The 17,779-nt window shown below is 37.8% G+C and overlaps 1 protein-coding gene across 1 annotated transcript in view; it reads left to right on the top strand.

Moving 5' to 3' along the window:
* The window catches only part of Gna13 (G protein subunit alpha 13), a 40,213-nt gene that overhangs the window by 16,759 nt on the left and 5,675 nt on the right, over positions 1–17,779 (top strand). Inside the window, exon 3 of the mRNA XM_020179871.2 lies at positions 13,450–13,500. Coding sequence (XP_020035460.1) covers positions 13,450–13,500 — 51 coding nt within the window. The remainder of the gene's footprint in view (positions 1–13,449; positions 13,501–17,779) is intronic.

Genomic DNA, 17,779 nt, shown 5'->3' with positions numbered 1-17,779 from the left:
ACATCTCAAGCAGTGCTTTGTCCTACTGTATTTGGAGATAAAATTTAAGGGGAGAAGACACAAACCCATTATAGAGCTGGTCCATTTTAAATATTTGGAATAGGGTGGTTTTTAGATTTTTTTTCACTTTCAGTTATTTTCCAAGCTAAGAACAGATTCCTAAAATTTTATTTGATCTGGTTTTATGCTTTACTGTCTTTAAGGAATTTCAAGTAATGGCAGGATCGTAGATTTCTAGGTCAATAGTGTAGGTAAAGCAATATCCTGGGATATTTCATGTTTTTATGTGAACATGTGGAGGGAGACACAATAGAGAAAGGACAGATCGGGAAGGAAGTCAGGTTTTCAGAAGAAATGCCACATTCTGTCTTTGTCACTGGCTATGTCATGATGTGGCTATGAAGCCTTTGCTCATTGAATCAACTGCAAGCCAAAACTTTTCCATTTTTACCTTCCTTATGTTTGGCACTTAATTCTTGCTGAAAACTGTAGAAGTACATGCTAGATAGAAGTTTTATAGTGCAGTCTATTCATAGAACATTATCGTCAAGGTTCTTATTTAGGTGAGACTTCGTTAGGATGTTTCAGCACTGAAAGTATTAGTGATGCAAATGGAAATCATTGAGAAAGGCCTACCTTTAGGTCTCTTTTAATGGCAAGTCAGTGAGTTTCCTACTGACTAGATTTCCCCAAGTTTATGCTTAATGAGTCTTTCCTGATTTTACTCAGAAAATATTTGGACTTGGCTTTGTTTGAGCGTTATAAGACTGGAAATTTTTACTACACAAAAGCCTTATGTTAGTAACAGTTCATTGTGATAAGCTTAAGGGATGAATATAGAATTCTAGTTTTCTCTCATTACTCTGATTATTTTCACAAATTTTCTTGACTTGCAATGGAAACACTTAAGTATGTGTGGAAAGTGCGTAAGCCACTTTAAATCACTGGATTTGGCTGTTTTAGAATGCAGACAATCTATTTTGTAGCATCCTAGGACTGCTTCAGCAAATTTTCTATTCTTTATAGCACTTGGTTAGTTGATGCATTCTCTATGAAAAGAGAAACTGTACACTGACTTTGAAAATTTCTCACTGCTTATCTTAGTAATATCTTTGAAGTTTAATATTTCTTGAATGATTATATTTCTTTTAAAAGACCGCTTTAGGTGATGCCAGTCACATAAGTGGAAGGACCTCAATGCATAAAAATAGAATACTCTTTAATTCACTTATTTATTCTACATGGTTTTTTTGGGTTAACCAATAGCATCTGGCTGTTCTATATAATTTATTTTAATTTTTCCAAAGTGAACTTTCTGCCATATATGGGCATACTTAATTGGCTTGCAATTAACTTTTTTATATTTTGCAAGATTTAGCAGTGGTGGCTTATTTCAGTAGCAATTTTTTTTGGGGGGAGCTATGCTGGGAAGTGACCTCAAGGGCTTTAGGCATGCTCAGCAAGCTCTCTACCACTGAGCTTATCACCAGCCCACAAACAAACTTGACCAGCCCATTTCAGCGTGATTGTCTTCTGACTCTCATCATCATCTACAAAATAATCCGTAATTGAAGCGCATTACTCTTTCCAGTATGTCTAAATACCATGAAAAGCCCTATGGGCATTGGTATGGGGAAGATGTTAAAACGAAATAGACTACTTCAAGTACCTACTAAATGTTAAAATTAATCAAAAAGACACACCATAAAAGTGCTTCATGCTTTGGAATAACTTAGCCATAATTGAAGTTCATCTTTTGATTTTCTACCATTATTATTTACATCTTTATAAACAAATGGAATTTAGTGATAGATAGATGGTTAAAAACCTTCCTGCTTAATATATTATGCTAGTAATGACTGATATTTGCAGAAATAATAAGATGGAAACAGGATGTCATAAAGGGGAAGTTGCAATAGAAAGAATTCAGCAGATGTTTATGTAACTATTGCTATGTACAAGGTATTATTCCTATTCTGGGATACAGAATGGTGTAGCAAGGGACTTGGAGTCTAGATTTTTGCATACAAGACTACAGGACTGCACTGAGCATATAAATTCTCAATGCCAGAGAATAGGATTACTGAGCGCTGAGGAGTTGCAGCGGAGTTGGGAGGGAACCATGCTATAGTGTGAGAGAAAACTAGACCAAGAATCAGCACAATCTAAATGCTTTTCTTCAGTAAGAATTACTTCCAGTTCTTGCCACTAAAAAGAGTTTTCTTTCTATTTCTGCCACTAAAATCATTTTGTTGGCTGACCTACAGGCTTTTCATTTGTAAAATGGAGTTGGACTTCAACTCGAATATAAGAGCAGGATCTTCAGATGAAGAGGTGGGTGAAGGTGAGGGTGATAGGTAGAGGAGGTAGGAAAAGGCACAGCATTTTTGAGACGCACAGCGAGACTCCTTTTGATTGGCACTCATCTTTAAGAGAAAAGTAGAAGTTAATCACTTGGGCTAGCTGGAGAATTCAGATGGGAAATGCTAACTGCATAACTCACAGCGTTCATCATTGAGGTAGTTCTTGGTAATTACCAAGAACTTTTGACAAAACTACGAAAACTTTTGAAGGATCTGTGATCCTTCAGTGTTTCCCAGGCTTTCTCTAACATCCTACCTTTTCTCAGTGCTAAAGCTTCCAGTAATCCTGCCTCCTCTTAAAAACAAAACCTGTTTTGTTTCTCTGCAAGGAAACTCACCCAGTAAGGGAAGCTCAGTTCTAGAGACTGTAGTTCTCTGGAAGATGTATATGGAGGAGGTGTGCAGATTGGAAGAAAAAGAGCAGAGAAGCAAGGGAGAAGCTGGGAATTGGAGAAGGCTCCATCCTTATTCCTTGACTTTCATCTTCCTTGGTGACCTGAAAGTGTCTATTATAGAAGCAAATCAGTTTTGTAAATTGAGGGTTCAGGTTCCTGTTGCTAAAATATGCTTAGCAACCCTGATAACATTTCTCATTTGTGCTTTTTTTTTTTTTTTAAAGCAGCTTGACAGTGTTAAATGTGATGTACTGGTTTCATTCATTTTTAACCACAAAATCTCAGTTTAAAGGCTGTGTTCAGTGGTAGACATTTAAGAATAGTTCCAGGTAGGCTGTAAAGTGGACAGTAATGCTTGTCTAAAACTCCAGATCACGTTTTAAAAAGGGAAAGCTACATATAGGCTAATTTTACTGTGTATTCACTATCCAGATATCCCAAATGAAGGTCTGTTTCCTTTTGCAAGATTTAGTTGAATTACGAAGAATTTAACTGGTACTTAAAAATATACTTTTGCAATAAGATGAAGGTAAATTGTATTTCTAATCTAGTTTCTTAATATCTTGGCATTTTTACCATGCTTTTAAAAAGATAATGTGATGTAATCACTTCTAAAAGATGAAATTAATATAAAATCCAATGTTGACTAAAACACGCATCTGTAAAAGTGAGGCTGGGGTGGCTACATGAGAACCCCTTCTCTTGGCGCTTGCTAAGGCTGTGGTAAGGTAGTTTGTGGACTGCCTGGAAACCTGCATTTAAACAGGCACATCACACAGTTCTCATGAACTGCCAGCAGGAAGAGCCAATCCTCCAAGCAGGCACCTGGTGGTGCATGCCTGTGTTCCCAGCCACTCAGGAGTCTCACACAGGAGGATTGCTTGGGCTTACAAAATCGAAGGCAGCCTAAGCAGCATAGCAAGATCCTGTCTCAAAAACAAGCAAAAATCATTAGTCTAGAACATCAGTCAGAAAATTGTTTCCCTGAAGGGCCAGATAGTATAGTATTTTAGGTTTCACGTGCAAGAGAGAAAATGAAGGGCAGCATATGTATATTTATATTACACCACAGAGTTTTTTGGGGGGGAAGGTGACAGGGCAGTAGTGGGGGGTCTGAACTCAGGACCTACACCTTGAGCCACTCTACCAGTCCTTTTTCTGTGTTAGGTATTTTCAAGATAAGGCCTCATGAATTATTTGCCTGGGCTGGCTTTAATCCGCGATCCTCCTGAGCTCTGCCTCCTGAGCAGCTAGGATTACAGGCATGAGCCACCAGTGCCTGGCTCCACAAAATTTTTATTTGTGAAATTCAGAATACAAAAAAATTGTGAATAGTTTTTTTTCTGTTAGATCTTACTAGTGGAAAGAATGGGATTTTTCTGGGGGTAACATTTCACCTATTGAGGCTCAATGCTTAGTGTTATTTGTCTTCCAAATCCTTGCAAATGCTCATCTGTAATGAAATTTTACACATTTCATCCTTGAAAATGTCTTTGGGCTGAAAGTATAGCTCAGTGGTAGAATGTTTGCCTAGCCTGTATAAGGTCCTGGATTTGACCCCGAGCACTGCAAATGAAAGAAAAAGAAAACAGGTGGATAATGCCAAATGAGTACATGATTTAATGAGCATGGTTCTTACTTGAAGAATTGCATTAGGTTCTTCTGACTGTTTGCCTCTTAGTTTGTTGTTATTGCACATGAACCACTTTCTCTTGAGGGTTGGGAGAAGCTTTTATTTGCATAGTTAAATGAATTTTGAAATAGTTTTCCTTTGCATTTGCAGTGAGACCTGAAAGCTGCTTCTGGAACTCTAGCTTGAGTTTGGGAAATAGGTCTGTTGCAAATTTGTGTGGGAATAGAGGTCTTGCTTCTTGTTTTAGTTTTTGACAGCAAGAAAAGTATATAAAGCACTTTGACATTGCTAGTGTTGAAATGACTTTACAAGAGTATAAGCTTCACCAAAAAGGCTGTTTTGCCTTATAATTTTGGGTTGAATTCCTTCAGAAATAGAATAAACTCTTTCCCCAAGCTAATTTCTAAAACCAGTGTTCAACAATAGTAATTAAGCAGAGCTTTTGTTTCATTCCTGTGCTCAAAAAAATGTCAGTAAAGCTTTGCTGCTGCTGAACCATTAAACCATAATAGGGGAGTCAGGATATTCATTTATATTTTTTGACAAAAATTCCCAGAGCTACAGAGGGTTAAGTTCACAAGAACAAATTCAATTCATCATTGACACTGCTGGTTCAGTCGCACACGATAGACTTATGTTTCCCACAAAGTGCCTGTTCACGAGTAATGCTTCAAGTAACCCTTTGCACAGGCTTTGTTTGTCCAACCATTCTTTTCTGCTCCACCATCAATGGTAACACTCTAGAATATTCCAGTTATGTTGCACTGATTTCAGTGTTTTCTCAACTTCTTTGAGAAGATTCTCTCGTGTAGTTCTTCTATGTAGACCATTCATACGGCTGACCTCCGGTACTTCAACCTTGGCATTGGTTCCTCGAGTGAACAACTGAGCATTATTGCTAGTAAAGTCAGCAGGAGTGGAAGAAAGCCATTGAAGTCATTTGCCTTGCTTTTTAATTGACAATTATGGTTGTTCCTGATGTTCCCAACTCTGAGCAGTGGTTCTCACTCAAAGGCTGCTGCAGTCAAACATGAATAAATTAACTCACGAGTAGTAAATGGCATTCTTTGCCTTACTAACAAATGAGCCACTCGAGTTTACTACCAAAGTAGTAGTAAACTTCTCATGCTGTGCTATTCCTTTATATGTCTTTTTGCTTTTTCTAACTTGTTTTCCTATGCTGAGGAAAGATAGTGAAGAGTGTTTAGTCTGTAAATATTTTTTTTCATTTTTTCTCATAAGACAATTATATGATCCATGAGAAAGAAGCATGTAGTTGCTGTTCTAAAAGCAACTTAGGGTTTATTTATTTATTTTCTCCTTTTATTTTATTGTTTTTACATTACATGTGTATACATTGTGCCTGTAAGTATTGATGTGCATTGTGTTCTTAACAGTGTAGCTATGGCGTTAGTGCATGGTAAACACTGTGCTTTACCATCTAGCTCCATGTAAAAATTATTCACACCACATCTTAAAAGCACAACATTCAAAATCCACTTTTCTTTTTGTTTCTTGTTTTGTTGGATATGATCTTAAGTAATTTTTTAAATGTCATGATGTGGCAACATTGGTGACATTTGAAATATCTTCAAATTACAACTCCATCACTGTAGTTCATAGTGTCCTGAGATGTGGTACAAAGCCATTAAATGTCATACATGGCCTGTGCCTCTGTAGCTCCTCTGGCATTTGGGTCATGAAAGCAGCAGGTGATGACGTGCAAGCAAAGGATCATGGCTGTGTTCCAGTACTGTTTCACTTAACAGACAGTGAAATGTAAATTTCATATCATTTTCACATGTCTTCAAGTATTCTTTTAATGTCAGCTTTTTCCCCCCAACCATTTAGATATAGGCCATAAAACAGACAATGGGCTGGATTTGGCCACAGGCTATATAGTCTGTGGATGGACCCCTGTCCCCCAGTCTAGATAAATAGAAGAATCTGGTGGCTTTCTCCCAACAGTAGTAATTCACTGTTTTGTTGAGGTTGGGTATGCTTTTTCAGTAGTACTGTGATGAAGATCATCTTTAAAGCGTTTGGTACATATTGACAAATTACTTTCTAAAATATGTATGCCTTTTTTAAAAAATCTGCATTTGATCCTCACCTTTACCAAATTATATCCTTCTGGCATGGATCAGACTCTGAAGTTAAAAATACGTCCTTTGCAAAAAACAGGTAATTTCTTCTTTTTTTTTTTTGGTGGGACTGGGGTTTGAACTCAGACATGCAAAGCAGGTGCTCTGCTGCTTCAGTCACACCTCCAGCCCAGGTATTTTCATTTCTTGTATTCTTTGGTTCTCTAGCTTAAATTCCATATCCTTTTAAAACTAGTACATTTTAAATCCTGTCCTTTAGGAGAAAGCATTGGATAAATCTGTCACTTATCCAAGAAGTGGCAAGTAAACTATAAATTTGTTTAATGGAAATTACATTCTAACTTACGTTCTCAGCTTTTGTATTTACTTTGGACTTAGGGTTCCTGACCTGTCTTGTGTTTACAAGCAAAGAAAGAATATTTATAACAGATGACTCTTGAGACTGGGGGACAGCATTGTGGCTGTTCCCAGTTTAGCTACAACTTTGTAAAACTGATATGAAATGTAGTTCATAGAACATCATAGAATTTTCAAACTCAAAAGCTAACTGAACCTTACCAGTGTTTACTGATTCTTGTCAGCAGTAAAGCCTGTCTTGTAACTAGATCCAGGTCTACCAGCCACCATGCCAATGTTTAGATGGAACCTAAATGTCCAAAATCTAAAGAAATGTTGGAAGACTTCAGAGAACCATGCTGTTTTATACTTTTCAACTTACTTCAAATAACCTAGGAAGTTGTCTCAGTGTACTGAACAGAGAAACAAAAGAACTAAAAGATGACGTTCTTTAAATTTTAAATCTTAACTGTGAGATGAATTTTTTTGAAATTTTGTTAAAAATTCTCTGCAGTAACATAAATTGAACATAAAATAGGGAAAAGCTGTAAAAGCCTCAAGTTGTAACCAACAAAAAGTGAGTCTTAAAACCATAGTATTTCTTGACTATACATGAAATCTTTACTTTTATGTTAGCAAAGAGACAAAGACATATAACTTAAATAATGGGCACAACAAAAAACTTCAAATTAATGGACTTATGGCATGTGATGAGAGAAGAGCTTAACTTTAAATCCGTTTACAAATTGAAATTGTTACTTTGGGCAGAACTTGAGTAATTATCCATTGAACTAATAATTTTTTCCCTCATTTTGCTTGAGAAGGTTGAGGCCTAGAATTAAAACCCTTGGCCAGATCACTCCCTTAGTGTTAGAGAAAGGCTTGAAATTCCCTTCTTTTCCTTAACATCAATATTAGAAAACTAGAAGACTTGATCACTTCTTCTGAAATTATAAGGGAAAAAATGATTTGGGGCAGCTTCCTCCCAGCAATTCATAGCCTTCAGAAAAGAAGAGGAGAGGGGCTCCCAGGTGCCAGGCACTTAAGTGGGTATGAAATTTGCATGAGGACATTGAAACACAAACAAAAGGAAATGATCCAAAGCTCTTCAGCCACATTTGTTTTGTTCTTTGTGGTCAGATTGCAGATAAAGCACATCGTGTATTTTTTTTCTTTTTTTAGAATTTCTTGGGAGTAGGGCGGTACTGGGGTTTAAACTCAGGGCCTTATGTTTGCTAGGCAGGTGCTCTACCACTTGAGTCATGCCTCCAGTCCTTCCTTCTTCCCACCTTCCCTTCCTGTTCTTCTTTTGTTATCAAAAATATTTTATTTAAAATATTTTATACCTGCCTACCTATACAAATTTCTCAGGTTCAGGAAGTAGAGACAGGAAGATCTTGAGTTCGAGGCTAGCCTGGATTAAATAGCAAAACCTGTCTCAACAACAGGAGAAACTTCCCTGATTACCCAAATCAGAAAAGTACTCATACTTTTATAGCATGCATATGTGCACGCATGTATGTGTGTGTGTGTTTAAATCACTTGTTTCAGGGCAGTTTTAATTGGGGAGAACCTGGTTGATTATTATCTGTATCCTTATGATAAATTGTAGAAAATTAGATCTAAACATTTATTTTTCTTAAGAGTATTGAGGTTTCAGTTTGTGGTCAGGCACACTAAAAGGTTAACCTATTCACCTGTTTCCCACTCTAGGTTCTTACTAATTACTTATTAATTAATTAGGTCTGTGGTGGACCCTATGATATGAAATGGTGAATTAACATTTCTGTTTTTGACTGAGGGAGTTATTTTAATCCAAAATATATTTCCATAGGAACAGCATTTAAAATGTGTATACTACTTGAATAGACACTGGCTGAAGGGTGCTGGAGAAGGCAAAGTATAGTCAGCTGGCAGAAGGGCACCTTATTCAGGACTTGAAGTACTAGAAGTGATCCATCCGTATGTTCAAATGTGAAAGATAGTAATACTTTGTTTCAATTTTGTAGTCTTGAGTGTGCAGAAGACTTTGTAAGTAATACTGATGTAACTTTGCTAGACAATGAGATTTAATAATAGAGACACACGTATTTTTTCTGTAATTATTGCCACTCGATTGTGGTGGGATTATGAATTCCCTGTAAACAAAGTATGTGGTAATTTGGACCCAAAAGACTTAAGATCCCTTCTTAGGAAGACAGTTAAATCAGAAAGCTTTAATAAAAAGAACTGTTAAAATCTCTTTAAAGTATTTTTAATGCCAAGAGAAGAACAAATAGGGATTATTTTTCTTACTCTCTTTCTTCTTTTTTCTCTTTGTTTGGAAAGAAAATGTAGTTACCCATAATGTCACAAAGCTACCTTTGCCCATAGTTTAAGTAGCTAAAATCAAATAATGCATAGCTCAATTCACAGTCTCCCAAACCCTTGAGTCCAGATGTGTTATAGAACTAAGATTTTAATGTCAGCTAAATGAACTGGGGATGTGGCTCAGTGGTAGCATGCTTGCCTAGCATGGGCAAAGCCCTGGGTTTCGTCCCCAGCACCACTCACACAAAAAGCTAATACTGTGCATGAACAGTTTACTGTCTAACATGCACAGTTTTTGTGTAGCAAAAACTATTCAAAACATTTGAATAGTTTCACTGTGTTGCATAAATAAAGACTAAGTCAGATTTTGCTGCCAGATGAGTGTTGTGCCAAACTTGGAAAAACAAATGAAAACAAACTTGTGAATCAGGGTTGAAGACCTTCATTTTGTAATCTACTTTAAGTTAGCATTTAATGATATTGGTATTTCACATATAGCAGTTATATCAAATATAATTGTTACTTGATGATTTACGTTTTGTGTTATTATACCTGAGCTTATTACTCCCCTAATGCTAAATGGAAAAATGAGAAAATGTCTGTGTGTGTGTGTGTGTGTGTGTGTTGCTGGAGGTCAAACCCAAGGCCTTGCACATGTGAGGCAAACCCTTTACCACTGAGCTACATCCCTAGCCCTTGGTTTTTCCAACAGGACCTCCCAATATAGTCCAGGTTTGCCTCAAACTCTAGGTCCTCCTGCCTTCTTCCAAGTACTGGGTTTACAGGCATGCACCATCACACCCAGTTTGGTGTACATCATTTTGTTTATGTTAAGTAACTTCTTCAGAGGGGATCAAAGGTCACTAAAAGTTTTATGGAGCATGTTATTCCTAACTCTAAAAAGGTTTATGTAAGCCAGGCACTGGTGGCTCATGCCTGTAATCCTCACTACTCAGGAGGCAGAGATCAGGAGGATCGAGGTTCATAGCCAGCCTAGGCAAATAGTTCACAAGACCCTATCTCAACCCTTTACAAAAATGGGTTGGCAGAATGGCTCAAGTGGTAGAGTGCCTGCCTAGCAAACATGAGACCCTGAGTTCAAACCCCAGTACTACCAAAATAAATAAGTAAAAGGTTTGTATATATTTGTAAGGTTGTTAGAATAATGTATCAGGTTTCTCTGTACCCTCAAAACCAGTGGGTTTGGTGTAAGCATTTGCTTTTAAAAGAGGGAAGGGTTGCTGCATCAAATAACGTTAATGTGTTCATATTAAGGTTTCATTTATCTGACTATCAATTAGATAAACAGTGCTAACCAAGTTACATTTTTGTGTAGTTGATTTGTCATTGTTGATTTGGATGTGGGGTTCATTTTCTTTTAAGCAGCGCTCCATTTTTCTGGGGTTCCTAAAATGCTAAGCGTCAATCACCATAATGTAAAGCCTCTTCAAGTTTGTACCTTTTTTTGATTGTAGAAGCATTTGTAGAATGCTCTTACATGATCTTGGCTTAGTTTATCTTCACCGTTGAATAGTAAATTCAGTGTTTCATCTAGGGGTTGAGGAACTGGTAGAGCACTTGGGGCAGCAGGTAGCAGGCATCTTAAAATGTTTAACTTCATGGAAAGTTAAGAGGATCTCAAGTTCGTGGCCAGCCTAACTGTTTAGAGTATTAATGAGTACTTAAATTATTATAAACATTAGAATTTATTTATAATTACCTCAGTAGAAAAATTGGGGTGCAGACTTGTCTATTATTTTAGCTATGTTTGTTAAATATACAAAAAATGGTTAGAAAGAAATATCTTAGATGTAACTGTGGTTATCTGAGTGATGGGGTAAATAGTTACTGTTTATTTCCTTCTTAACTCCTCCAAATGTCTGATTTCATTTTGAATGTATAACACATCTATAATTAAATAGTGATGTTGTTATTGAAAGACAAAAGTCCAGATTTCCTTTGGGCCTGTGTTGTTAGGTCCATGTTGTTATCTATATAAAAATGAAAGTATCATTTTTAAATATTTTTTCCAGTGCTGGGGCTTGAATCCAAGGCTTGTGCATGCTAGGCAAAGTGTTCTACCACTGAGCTATACATCCCGGCCCTCATAAGTGTTTGACCACCAAATAATCTGTTATCACTAAATCCACTAAATTTTTTTTCTTCTCCTTTCTCTGAAAAAAAAAAAATCATCTTTAGATACTGCAAATACTGTACCAATCTTCCAAACCTAGAGAAAAGGAGTATCCATTACTGCCATTTATAATCCTGAGGAAATCACAAGCATTCCGATACTCCACTCCCCATCCTCCATTAAGGCAGCAAAAGACCCTTTGCACAGGGTCTTTGAACTGGAAACTCTTCATTGTGACACTAGATTCTATTGCCACTTATCACTGTGTTGACACGCACGGTTGATGGCACAGAGTAGCAGTGGGTAAAACAGTCCAGTGGGCTAAAATGCTGGTGCCTGCACACATATCAGTGTGTTGGCTGCAAACTATACTGGCTGTGTTCTTTGCCACCATGATTTGTGATTCAGAAGTCCAGAAACACACAAAAAGCAAATCCGGGTAACAGCGAAATTATTAAATCTTCACCGATGAGTACTCATTTCTCTGGTCCTCTCTGCTAGAACAGGGCTACAGCCACTTCCAAAGCAGGACGACTGTCTCCAGGGGTGATGGGGGTGATGGTGCCTTAGGAGCTACATTAGCCATGTTTTTCATAGAGTGCTTTCACCTGAAGAATGAGCACTTGGCAGATATTTTTCAGAAAAGGAAAGGTTAGCCTGTCATTTCAAGGAAAGTGAGAGGTTTTGTTGCTAGTGAAAATTTGACCTTTTAAGTGAAAATTAGAATTTGGGAGAACTTGTATCTGCCTGCTACTGTGAGCTGAGCAGCTTTATAGACTTCTGATAAGATTGAAGTGATATTAACAAATACAATTTTTAAATATATAATAAAATACGTCAGCATTTGGAAGATCTGCATATCTTAGTGAGCCACTAGTTCCAGATAACCAATGTCTGATGTTACAGAATTATGGACAGGTGAAAGCCATTCAGAGTATAAGATGAACAAATGAATTTTAATATAACAGAGTTCATTGGAAGTGTTTCCAGTTCCACAGGGAACTAACCATTAGAAAGCTACTACTTATCAAAATTTGGTTTAGTAGCAAAGAATATTTATATAATTATCTGAAAATGTTATTAAAATACTCATCCTTTTCCAATTTTTGTCTAAGGCCAGAAGTTTCTTCATTTATTTCAACCAAAATAAGCTTTCATAGCAGTTCAAACACAGAAGCAGGTGAGAGTCTCGCTGTCAAAGTTTCTCAGTTGCTATAACCACATAAACAAAAACTTTTGAGGAGTCTCAAGAATCATAAGACACATAAAGGGATCTTAAGACCAAGAAGTCTGAGAACTGCTGCCTTAAAGTCTTGTGACTCAGAGCATGGTTGCGGGCATCCCCTGAAGTACAGACACTGAAGCCCTACTGCAGACCTACTAAATGAGAACTTGAAGTCTAGGGCAGTCTCAAGTGGTTCTCCTGTGCACCCTAGAGGCATTGCCTTCCCTAACCATTGAAGCAGCATCAGGGCCATGGAACCAGAACCCAGAGCAAGGGCTGGGAGACTCACACGCAGAACAGGTTCCCCTCTTCTCGTGTCCTCTGGCTTTAGGATTGAATTCTCAGACCCTTTGGGTGTTTGAAATGGCACAGAGAGCTAATAGAAATCTGCGCTCAGAAAAAGACCCACTGGAGTCATGAAACCCATAGCACCACCCAGAACCTGGAGCACTGTGTTGTCTGTTCAGGCATGTCCTTATTCCTAAGAGTTGTTAGATGGTATTCTTACTCATCTTTGGGTTGTTCATGTCACTGAAGATAATTACCACTGCTGTAAACTTTTAGAAAATGTACACAAAAAGTATCTCACTTAAATTTTAGCTATAGACTTATGCTTATCTCAAACACAGTTTTTACCTCTTAACTACATCTTTCCTCTGGATATGTAGTTCTATGAAAAAGGATGTGTGTAATTCCATCTTAATAGATGATCATCGGGGTATTGCTGATGCAGCGCATTTGTAACAGTAACCAGCCTTGGTAGGTTTAGCACTTTGGCAGAGCAGACTTTCTATACATTTTTAGAAGGGTTTGCTGTTCAGCCTTAATTGGTGACTAAACGAAGTACGTTTGGATTAATTGTACAACCAGACTGTATAACATAAATTGTTGTAACAAGATCTTCCGTTTCTAAACTCTCACCACTATTTATTTTCTTCTTGTTTTTAGGGTGAATCTGTAAAATATTTCCTGGACAACTTGGATAAACTTGGAGAACCAGTAAGTTTTAAAACAAAATGTTTATGATTATTGACATTTGAAGGCAGTAGTCAGGATATCAGTGTTTTTATTTTGAGGTACCTTGTTAGGATATTTAGAAAAATTATGTATTAAACTATTTGCTTTTTCCTTTTTTCATAGTGACAGTAGTCTGACTCACCCTGCTTTATTTTAAAATTGATTAATAGCTAATGATAATGAATGATTTGTATATTTTTTTAATGGAAAAAGGAAAGCAGTTAATGACTTTTTCCTCTGTCATCTAGGTCTCTGCCCACTTCCTTGAAGAATTGCCCTGATCACTATTTCACGGATGTTAAAGCTATTTAGAGAGGGAGATTTATGTTTGAAAATGAGAGTGCACATTCTTTATTATCATCAGTGTTGTTGGGGATTTTGTAATTCCCAACAGAAATAGAAATAGAACATAGATTCAATTCCAAACCTTTCAGCAAATGCCATTTTCTAGTTTAGGACTCCACCATGTCGAGGCTTGTTTCTGGAGGCCTGCTGAAGAGCCTCTGTGAGGTAGGAGAAGGAGTTGCCCTTGGAAAGTCTGTTATCTTTCCTCAGTGCTTTCCTCAGCCAGTGACTCAGCTGATGCTGGGGCAGATCTGGCTCCCCCATGCCCAGGGCAGGCAGAGTGTGCCACTGTCTTTTCTCCATTATTGGACAAAGGCTGAAGAGTTGATGGGAATTAAAACTTCTACTGCTTAGAAAATGTTTGAAAACCATTGCCCTAGAGGCATTTGTTACTCACTAACTAGATTTAGTGTAAGTTCATTTGTTGCCTCTTTAAGCAGAGTTCTGTTACAAATGTGAATACAGTCTTGAGGTTTTTAACTTTTAAAATATAACTGAAGAAAAGCACAGAATTAGCCTGCTCCAAGTAGAAAGTCTGAGACTGATGTATTTAAGACATGGGAACAGTACCTTCTTTTTTCCTTAGTAGGTTAGTTTTTGCATTTTTCCTGTGTTTTTCTAAGCTGTGTCTGTCTGCCTTTAGTCTAGTATGGTTTTCTCCTGCCTGTTTCCTAGTCACAGTATCATCCAGAACTTCAACTCCATAATTTATCTGTTTTTACTCATTCAGTCCACATCAGTGAAACTTTGTTTTAAGGTCTTTTTTATTATCACTTTTCTGTCAGGTCAGATTGTAAAACTGGATAAAAAGGTAAGTGTAGGCCAATTGGAGAAAAGCCTTAGTAGACAAAATAATTTCATTTATTTATTTATTTGCAGTATTGGGGTTTGAACTTGTGCTTGCCAGGCAGGCATTCTACCACTTGAGCCACTCCACCAGCCCAGTTAAACTAGTTTTTAAAGAGTTATTTCTTGTCCAAACACTGCTCCCTTGACCAGCTTTTCTCAATTTACCTTTTCAGATAGGTCTTCCTTGAGCACACCATTCAAGTAGTCCCCTTCCTCTTCATTCTCAGTAGAGCCCTCACCTCTTTCCTTCATTGCACATATTACCATTGATAATTACTTTGTCTTTTACCCATCTGTTTTCATAAGGGCCATGACCTCATGTCTTGATCGTGAAGAGTTGAGTTCCTGGTGCCCAATGACAATGCTTGACATGAAGTAGGGACTCAACAAATAGCTTTTGAATGTGTATTCTATGCCAACTCCAGCTGTCTTGTAGTAGCTGTTTAATCTTATGCTGAGGGTGCCAGATTTCTGTTTTTAGATAGGAAATTTAAAAAAAATCTTACAATGCAGACAGTTGGGAGCCAGATGTAGAATAAAAGGAAAAGAGTTATGTGATCAGCATGTAGTTGTAAAGGAAGACTAAAATTGGATGTGCTTCATTTTTGTCATCCTTTTTGTGTATATTGGACAAGTCACAAGATTGCATTTGCTCCCCTATCTTAACTGAAGTGCCAGAGCCATGCTGTGTGCTGAGCCCTGTCACAATCTGGGAGGTGGAACAGCAGGGCCTAGGATATGGGCTCTACAGCCAGACTGCCTGGGTTCCCATCGGAGCTCTAACACCGAGTGGCTCTGTGTGACCCCAAGCATCTCTAAGTTGAGGTTTTTCATTCATAACATCGGCAGAGCCCTGCTCATAAGATTGTAGGACATTGCATGAAATCAACCCTGAAGGTGTAGTAATGCAGTAAATGCCCAGTGTTAGCTGCTTTGCTCTTCCATCCCTACATTTAAGTAGCTCAGTTTAGTCAGACAGAATTAACATACATAAAACAACTAGAAGACAATGAAATGATATTGATCATTAAGATATTAGTTCATGGACTGAAGAGAGATGAAAGTCTTGGCTGGAAAAAAAAATGAACTGCCTAAAGGATGGCTTGGATTTAGATATATTAGGAGAGGTGGCACACCGAGGTGGGAGACAACTGGGTGTGTCTAGTTTTAGGAGGCACATCTGTCTAAGTGGAGAATATATGAGGTCTCAGCTCTAACTTGTGAAAAACATCTCTAGAAGCTAGTGGCTTGAGTTTTTGTCCGCTGCATTGCACTTGTACTGCTGTGCAGACAGATGAACACATAACAAAGGTGCATGAAGTCCTGTTCGGGACTTGATGCTAGGCATTGTGGGGAGCTTGAACAGTGCAGACCAGAGCCGGTTGATTATAGAAAGCAAGATGTAAGGAGGGCCCTGAAAGCTAGTCAGCAGAGTTTAGATCTGATGCATGGAAAAACCCTACCCTAAGTTCTGGAGTCGTGTCAGAAAGGTTGGTCTGAAAGAGGGTTAGAGAGTGGGCTAGAGCTGGAGTCAAGGGATGTGTGACACTCAAGGGAAAGAAACTAATCATGACAGTTTATGCCTGAGATGATAGAAAATGGAACAGTAGGAATAAAGAGGAAAGGGAGCATGTAGCAGATTCAAAGAAGGAAGGACAGGATTTGGTACAAAGTAGATGGGAAGGAATGGTCCAAGTTGACAGAGACACTTAACAGAAGCTGGGATTGTTGGAGGGGCAAGAAGTACAAAGGAAAATGTTCTAGTGGGACTTAGAGACTTGGTCAGGAGAAGAACTGAGGCCCTTATTGGATATGTGTGTTTGTGAGTAGATGTTCAAGTGCAAATGACTGGTGAGTACCTACAATTGAGAGCCTGGAGTGGAAGGCTACCTGGGGATCCAACTTTCTCGATTCCCTCTTCAGTGGCCAGGGTGGTAGTATGGTGGACATGGTAGTAGTAACAGCTGGCACAGACCACATACCAAACCTCATTTTTAAGCATTGCACATTTAACTCAGTCCTCAGGGTGACCCTCCAAATAGCATCCCTGTTTTATAAACAAGGGAATTGAGACACAGAGAGGTTAAATGACTTGCCTGATGTCACACAGCAAGTATGTGGCAAGCTGGCTTCAGATTCACATTCCTAATCAATATACTCTATTCTGTCAGACATTTAGCACTTAGAGAACATTCTCCTCTATTCTGTGCTGCATGTGAATTACACCTCAGTTTCCTAACTTGATTTTTAGTAAAAAGACAATAATGGAGAACTTTTCATTTTTACAGAATTAGATAATTTTCAAAAAGCTTGATGCTGAAGTAGGTTCTCACAGACACACACTAAATTGTTACCACCTCTGGAAAGTAGTTGGCCTTAAAGGTCCAGGGTCATTAAAAAGTTTGCACACTTGACTTCATAATCCTGCTCCTGGTTATTTTCATCTCTGGAAATAGCCCAAATGAGAAAAGAATTATGTGTGTGAGAATTTTAATTGCAGTATTTCTTTTTTTTTTTTTTTTTTTTTTTTTTTGGTGGTACTAGGACTTGAACTCAGGGCCATCATACTTGCTAAGCAGGTGCTTTAACACTTGAGCTACTCCAGCCCTTAATTGCAGTATTTCCGTTAGAGTAAAAAACTAAAAATAACCTAAATGACCATGAATAGGGGAATACCAATGCAAATTATGGTACATTAAAACTTTTGATGTATTTTATAGTCTTAAAATGAGATGATAAGGCTGTGGGCATGGCTCAAGTGTTAGAGTGCCTGCCTGGTAAGCTTGAGGCTCCAAGTTCAAAACCCAGTACCACCAAAAAAAAGAAAAAATATGACAGGATCAGCATCAGTTCATGATTAAATGGAAAGCAAAGTAATGTACTTACGCTGAAAATTATGTGCATATACTAATCAGCAGTAAAGTAAGTATGTGTATGTAGAAGAAAACCTGGGAAATTCATATTTTCATTGGTATCCTAACAGTTATTTAATGAATGGCCATGGATTGCCAGTAACTAAAACCTGCCCAACATGCTAGGGTGGTGTTGCACACCTGTCATCCCAGCA

Source organism: Castor canadensis, chromosome 11 (genome assembly GCF_047511655.1).
Source record: "Castor canadensis chromosome 11, mCasCan1.hap1v2, whole genome shotgun sequence".
Lineage (NCBI taxonomy): Eukaryota > Metazoa > Chordata > Mammalia > Rodentia > Castoridae > Castor > Castor canadensis.
This window is presented reverse-complemented; position numbering and strand designations above follow the sequence as displayed.